Here is a 7,233-nt window from a genome sequence, read left to right as displayed (position 1 = left end):
CATTATTCTTTTGACTCTCCACTTGAGTTACATGCTTACTCGGATGCTGATTGGGGCGGTGATCCTACTACCAGATGTTCCACTACTGGATTTTGTTTCTTTCTTGGCGACTCTCTTATTTCTTGGCGCAGTAAGAAACAATCTCTTGCTTCTCGATCAAGTGCCGAGTCTGAATATAGAGCTCTTGCTGACACCACACAGGAATTAATCTGGCTACGATGGTTACTTGAAGATATGAGTGTAACTCATTCTCCGGCCACTTCTATTTACTGTGACAGCAAAAGCGCAATAGACATTGCTCACAACGACGTCTTCCATGAGCGCACTAAACATATAGAGATCGATTGTCATTTCACTCGTCAACAAGTTGCCAAAGGCACAGTTCATTTACATAGTGTCACGAGTGCAGATAATACTGCAGATATCTTCACAAAAGCTCAACCTCCTGGCAATTTTCGCAATTACGTTTCCAAACTCAAGTTGGTTCTGCAACCATCTTAAGTTCGAGGGGGGTGTTAAAGTCTCTAGTTCACATTGACACAAATGTCAACTCCTAGAATAAAACACCAGCTCTTAAACTCTGCAGTTGAGCAGTGAATAATATTGTGATTGAGCAGCTCACCACATTCATTAGCATAGACTTTGCTTCATGTTATTTTCTGTATAAATATGTTCATTCTCTCATGTAATTTCTTAAGCTTTCAACATATCAATACAAGAGTACTCTGTTCTCTTACATTGATCAGCAACACATATATATAAATTTATCTTTGCACTTATAGTTTCAATAATCAGTATGTAGCAACTAGCAAGTATATGCCTATGTATGTAGTGTTCGATTCAGTGTTGGCTAAGCCTTCTTGGTCCCCCTTCCCCTTGTTGCTTCATGCATATTAAGCAGAAGACTGAACAATTAGCATCATCAACACCTAACCCGAAAACTGACCCCCTGTATGAGGAGCGAGTGCTGGAATGTTCAAGGGCAATTCATAGCAGGTTGAGGAACGTTGCACCTTCGTCTTTCATTTTTTTTTTTTTTGACTTATATCTCTTGCATAACCCAGATTTCTCGGAACGAGGTTCCGGTAATCCAATTGACTAGCTCCTTTGAGATAGAAGTTCAACACTTCACAAGTAATATTGTGTAAAATATAATTTTAAATTTATTTTAAAATTCGTATATACTACAAATTTGTTAATAACAAATTCCCTATTCAAATATTAGCCTGTTTTGCAGAAGGGGGCAACATAAATACATCCGTAGAATATGGTGATAGATGTAATTACAACATTATCCATTAATAATCTTATATCTTGCAGAAGGGGCAATCAAATTCTATAAATCATAAACTTTCATTCGCCCTCGCACAACACAGAAGCTAAAAACCCTCTCTATTGATACACAAACAGACATATAGAGCTTTATACTGATATTTTAAATCTGAAGAAATGACTCAAGTAGCAAGATTAATCTCTCGTAATTCAATGCAACTTGCTCAGCTCTCGCCGATTTTAAGCAAGCAGCTCACTAGTTCATCACCGTTACTTCATCAACTCCGTTCTCCGTTAGCCGCTGCCTCTGTTCAGTCCGTGCGTCACTTTCGTTCGAGTCGCGATAGCAGGTGTGTAAACTACTTCATCGTTTTATACATGTAGCCTGTGCTTTTGTAGGTAACCGTTGCATGATTTGATGATGATTGTTTAATTGATGTTTTATAAGCTGTGATTTGTTGAAAGTTTTGGTGTGTTAGATTTTATTTTTTTGCTACATTTTATTTTTGAATACTAGTGGCTTATAGTTTTTTTTGTCCTATGATTGATAAATAAATACAGCAGTACTGATCTATAAGTTTTGTGACTGTTATAATTTGTGCATTTTGATCGCGTTGCAATTGTGATCGCAGGCAAATCTATGATAGCGTCTATTATATGTGTAGGCGTGTGTATGAGATCGTAGAATTAGTAACTATATATGGAATTATGCGTGTAGTTTGTGATTTGCATGTTAATTATGTTAGTAATGAAATTGAAACACACATTGCGCTGTTTATAATTCGTGATTAATGTTTATGTTGAACGAGTGTGCAATGTAACACGGCATCTGGAGTCGTGGAGTGTTTATATGTAATCTATAATGCTGAGCGGGCGTGTGGTGTTTAACAGTATGTTATAAGACGTGAATAGTTATTTTGTGGTCATGTACAATCAATATAATTGTTAGATTAGTACTGATTTATAAGCTTTGTGTGCAATCTCTGAGTTGTTTATAATTTAGGCTTGAGCTTAAAGCACCAGTGAACTGGGGGATCCGAATTGTGCCTGAGAAAAAAGCATTTGTGATTGAAAGATTCGGAAGATATGCGAGAACTCTTACTCCTGGAATTCACCTTCTTGTCCCTTTTGTTGATCGAATTGCCTACGCTCACTCCCTGAAAGAAGAGGCTATTCAGATTCCAGATCAGAATGCTATCACCAAGGATAATGTTAGCATCTCCATTGATGGAGTTCTCTATGTTAAGGTATAACTGGTACTTTCATGATTTAGGTGAACTGTTATTGTTAATAATTCTCTTTATTAATTTAGAATACTTGGTACCTGCAGATAGTTGACCCAAAATTAGCATCTTATGGAGTTGAAAACCCGCTATATGCAGTTATTCAACTTGCTCAGACAACTATGCGTAGTGAGCTTGGTAAGATAACACTGGACAAAAGTTTTGAGGAGCGAAGTGCCCTCAATGATAAGATAGTGGTCAGTACTAATCTTCCGGCTTCATTTGTTATTAAATATTTACTGTATTGTCATGTGTCCATTATTATTACTTGTGAAAGTTGGTTTGCTGTATAAATTCTTAAACATTGTTAAACAACAGATAAAGTTTCATATTCATATCAGTGTTGTGGTAAATCATAGTAAATGATTTCAAGTCCGTGAGGTCCAGGACTAGGTCTAACTTGGAAACTTTTGTATCTGTTTTTTGGAAGAATTACTGCCAAAGGCACTGCAAACTTGATTAGAAGATGGTGTACCTCTGAGCATGTAATGTTTGTGATGCCTTTAGAATTATAGATTATAGTTCATATAATAAATATCACAACTAAGGGATAATGTTAAAGCAAAAAAAAAGAGGAAGAAAAACATGAAGGAAGAGAGAACCAGTTTCTTCTTCATATGCAAGGAGTCTTGGAAAAGTGACAAGCAAAATAGTGTCTTTATTCTATCAAGAAGTCTTGGAAAAGTGACAATCATCTAGATATAGTTGAAACATATACAATAACTAACAACTTTTGTATGACAGAGAGCTATAAATGATGCTTCAAAAGACTGGGGCCTGAAATGCCTCCGTTACGAGATAAGTAAGTATTTTAGTCGCTGATTTGTGGACTTTAACATTTATGTCTGCTCAGAAAGAACAACTATTTAACTTGTTAGAAAGCTCACCATTGATCCTTTTTAAATTCAGGGGATATTTCTCCTCCACTGGGTGTAAGGGCAGCTATGGAGATGCAGGCTGAAGCAGAGCGCAAAAAGAGAGCTCAAGTTCTGATGTCTGAAGGTATGGACTATGGTTGAGTCTTTCATTAGCGTTCGCTCATAACTATACTGCCTGAAGATTTCTTATCATTGATGCTTCTGTTCTTTGATTTTGTCTTTTATAATTGCAGGAGAAAGGCAGGCACACATCAATATAGCTGATGGAAAGAAGAGTTCTGTTATTCTTGCCTCAGAAGCTGCAAAGATGGACCAAGTTAATAGAGCTCAAGGTGAGTTGTTATAATTTGATCACATAATAATTAGTTGGGTCTGGTGCATGTTAACACTAACTAGAGACTAAACTAACTGTGCGTGGAGATGATATTGCAATGACTCAACTAAGTGTACTGTTATTCTTCCGTAGAGATTTATGTAACAAGAATATTGCCTTTGTTGTACGTAATGCACTGATTGTCTTTTTTAACTATTTGGGTGGCTAAACTAGTTTCTTTTTAATTTATTAGGAGAAGCAGAGGCCATACTTGCAGTTGCACATGCAACAACCAAACGAATTGCTCTAGTTTCAGATGCTCTTAGAAACCATGGCGGACCGGAGGTAGCTTCTGATATTGATACTGTTTTTTTGCGTCATCATTTATTCATATTCTTATACCTTCAAGTTGGAAATTTCTGTAAACTATGAACCATTAGTTTCTGTGACACACTTTTGATGGAACTGTAGAAGACAATATGTAAGAAATATGGTATTTACAATGGCTGTTGTAATTCAAGATCTAGAAGCAAACAAATTAAGGAATTCAGCATCTTATAACTTATAAGTGGTGTACGTCCAAGTATCTTATATACAGCACTGATCTTTTCTTAGCTGTGTATTACATGCTAGGCAAGTATTATGAACTTTACACTATATTCATGAATCAGGCAGCAAGTTTGGGGATAGCAGAACAATATATCGATGCCTTCGGAAATCTAGCAAAGAAGGTAAAACAGAACAAGCTCTACTGGCAGATGTTTTACTTTTATAGTCAATTTCATTTAATTTGTATGTTTAATTGTTTCTTATAAAAATTTCCAGGGTAATACGTTGTTGCTTCCGGCAAATGCTTCATCTCCTGCAAGCATGATAGCTGAAGCTCTTGGCATATACAAAAATCTAACTGCCAACTGTTCTGAGTCTAATGTCCCGGAGATCTCTGAAGGCAGTTCTTCCGCAAGTATCAAGGATAAGAACTAGACTCGGGAATCCATGAAGGAGAATCCGGTAACCAACTGATCAAGACTAACCTGCTTTCTCTAGGTTCTCAAATGTAGTATATTTAGTCATTTGCATTCAATTAACAGTATTTGCCAGTTAAGTAGGTAAATTTTTTTAATGAGAACATCCAAGGATTTCAGGGGAACTTGAAAGTTCAATTATCTTCAAAGCTTATGCTCATATCAGTATATCTCAATTATTGACTTCTGAATTCATAGTATTTCTAAATACAAAGCAAAGTTAAAGAATGTATATACAAAAAATAAATCTGAATTTGTAAATATTAGTAATACAGAAAGATTACACCAATGTTCAAAGAAGTCCAAATAACACAAAGAAGCCAAGCAAAATGAGCCACACAATCTGAACCAAAATCAACGCCTGGCTTGAAACCGATCCATTTATCCCATCGCTGGCCTCACAGAATCCTCGCTTGACCACCTGAGTCCCCGCACACAACGCGTCCCTGCACCCGCACCAATAAGTCACACCGTCCACACCGCAAACAGGGTCGGTCCGAAAGCACTTGACAGGACAAGTGTCGGGAACAGCCTCTTCTCTGCCACAAATATCGCCACGATCAGACGGCAGAAGAAGAGGATTGTCATTATTTTGTGATCGCACGGTGGAACTGAAACTAGCAATGATGATAAAAATGACCAGGAACGTTTGTATTGATAATGTGGATCCAGGCATGGTGTATAATTTTCATCAACACAACCAAGAAAGCCCTGTATTGAGGGATAGGCTTATAAGGATACAGGGCTTCTTGGCGAGGAAAGAATAAGATCTGATGTGTTACGATGACACCGAGAGAAAGCCATAAAGTGTCGTTGGTTTCTTCATAATAAAGAAATTGAAGATGCAAAAGAGAGCGCCAGGTGGGTGAGACAGCTAAACAAACATTACAACAACATTGTTGAATTTCCTTGTTTCAAAAAACAAGCTGTGCGAATTTATGTTTAATTTAAGGGTTTGGCTAGTGTGTGCCCATGGGCACATGCTAAGCGCGGAAATTTTTTTATTTGGGAGATTTTGATTGGTGTGGTTGGTGTATTTGTAGGGGGTCCACCATTATCATGAGATAAAAGCCGATCAAAATGATCCAAGCACAAAATTTTCCGCGCTTAGCATATGCCCATGGGCACATCATAGAAAAACCGTTAATTTAATTATGACATGATAAAAGTAAGGGGTCATTTGTTTAGTCTGAACCATAACTTCTGAACCATCTATATCTGAACCAGTGATAATTCTGAACCATGAGTAATGATGTCATTTGATAAATGTAACTTTTTAAATTTCTGAATGATAATATTTGTTTGAAATTCTTTTTTTATATACTTAATGATATATAATTGTTTTAAAAAAAAATACTATTTACATAATAGCATTATATAAGAAACACAATAATTTTTTTTCGACAATTAAACTTATATACCTTGTAAACTTGTACATGTCATTTTAGAAAAATTCAAATTTTGTTCTTAACCACTCGAACTATTTAATTACACTCAATATACTATATTTTATAAAGTCTGTATCAAGATATTAAAATTTTGATAATTGTTGGGTTGATATATGGATACCGGTTAATCACTGCTTATTAGATTATTAAAAATCAAAAAATTATTGATCACTCGGTTGATACCAGTGATCTGGTTTGTCATCGATAATTTAGTCATTTATTAACATATTTATTTATTTTTTAAAAGTTACCAAATTAAAATATATTATATTATTTTAATTCAAACACAAATCTAAATTTAATTATTAATATTTATGTAATTTATAAATCATAAATATAAATGTTACATAGTTTCAAAGTAATCAGAGTTAAAGAGGAAAAAAGTTTAACAGTGAAATTTGTCGAAGTAATCAATTTCATCAGCAATTAAAAAATTAAAAAATGTAACTACGTTTAGAAGGGTATAGAATAGGCTGCTGGACCAAACCCCCTCCATTTCCTCACATCAGTCGTCCAGTTAATTTTATCGCGTCGTCCAACTAATTTTATTTCGTCCAGGAAAAAGAGCACCAAGCCAAATGACCTGAACAGAGGAACGGGTTCGTCCTGTTCAGTTAAGCCATTAACAAATGACCCCTAAGTTCCATATCTACTTCATTACTATTTTAAATTCATAATATTTAAAGTCAAACTTTATTCAATTAAAATTGATAATAACATCAAAATAATTTTAAAATGTGTTGGGTTGGGAGCAAGCATTTGAGCCGAGTCCTTTTAAGCAGAGTAAATTTTTTTCCTAAATAAGATGACACATAATTGATTGATTTTAATCAGATTATCCTAAATTCATATGACTCATAAATGGACTAATCAAGCCAATTAAGATTTAAGATTTTTCTTTAAATGCACATCAGAAACTGGATAGAATGTTTTTTAATTATATACTCGATGTGGTATCCGGCTCAACGCCGATCAACAAATCGAGAAGAGGAAATTCCTTACATTTAAAAGTAG

At 35.2% G+C, this 7,233-nt stretch overlaps 1 protein-coding gene across 1 annotated transcript; it reads left to right on the top strand.

Moving 5' to 3' along the window:
* Window positions 1-1,303: 1,303 nt before the first annotated feature.
* LOC108225306 (uncharacterized) lies at window positions 1,304-4,962 on the top strand. Its single transcript, XM_017400142.2, has 9 exons — window positions 1,304-1,622; window positions 2,276-2,519; window positions 2,603-2,752; window positions 3,300-3,357; window positions 3,465-3,557; window positions 3,667-3,765; window positions 4,000-4,091; window positions 4,418-4,477; window positions 4,572-4,962. Exons 1-9 carry the CDS (start codon window positions 1,450-1,452, stop codon window positions 4,728-4,730), a joined length of 1,128 nt encoding a protein of 375 aa, XP_017255631.1. The 5' UTR covers window positions 1,304-1,449; the 3' UTR covers window positions 4,731-4,962.
* Window positions 4,963-7,233: the final 2,271 nt, after the last annotated feature.

This window comes from Daucus carota, chromosome 6 (assembly GCF_001625215.2).
Source record: "Daucus carota subsp. sativus chromosome 6, DH1 v3.0, whole genome shotgun sequence".
Classification (NCBI taxonomy): domain Eukaryota; kingdom Viridiplantae; phylum Streptophyta; class Magnoliopsida; order Apiales; family Apiaceae; genus Daucus; species Daucus carota.
This window is presented reverse-complemented; position numbering and strand designations above follow the sequence as displayed.

Coding starts and splice junctions, on each gene's coding strand:
- LOC108225306 (XM_017400142.2), top strand. CDS start 1,450: ATGACTCAAGTAGCAAGATTAATCTCTCGTAATTCAATGCAACTTGCT. Junction 2,520..2,602: donor ATGGAGTTCTCTATGTTAAG/GTATAACTGGTA, acceptor TGGTACCTGCAG/ATAGTTGACCCAAAATTAGC. Junction 3,358..3,464: donor ATGCCTCCGTTACGAGATAA/GTAAGTATTTTA, acceptor TTTTAAATTCAG/GGGATATTTCTCCTCCACTG.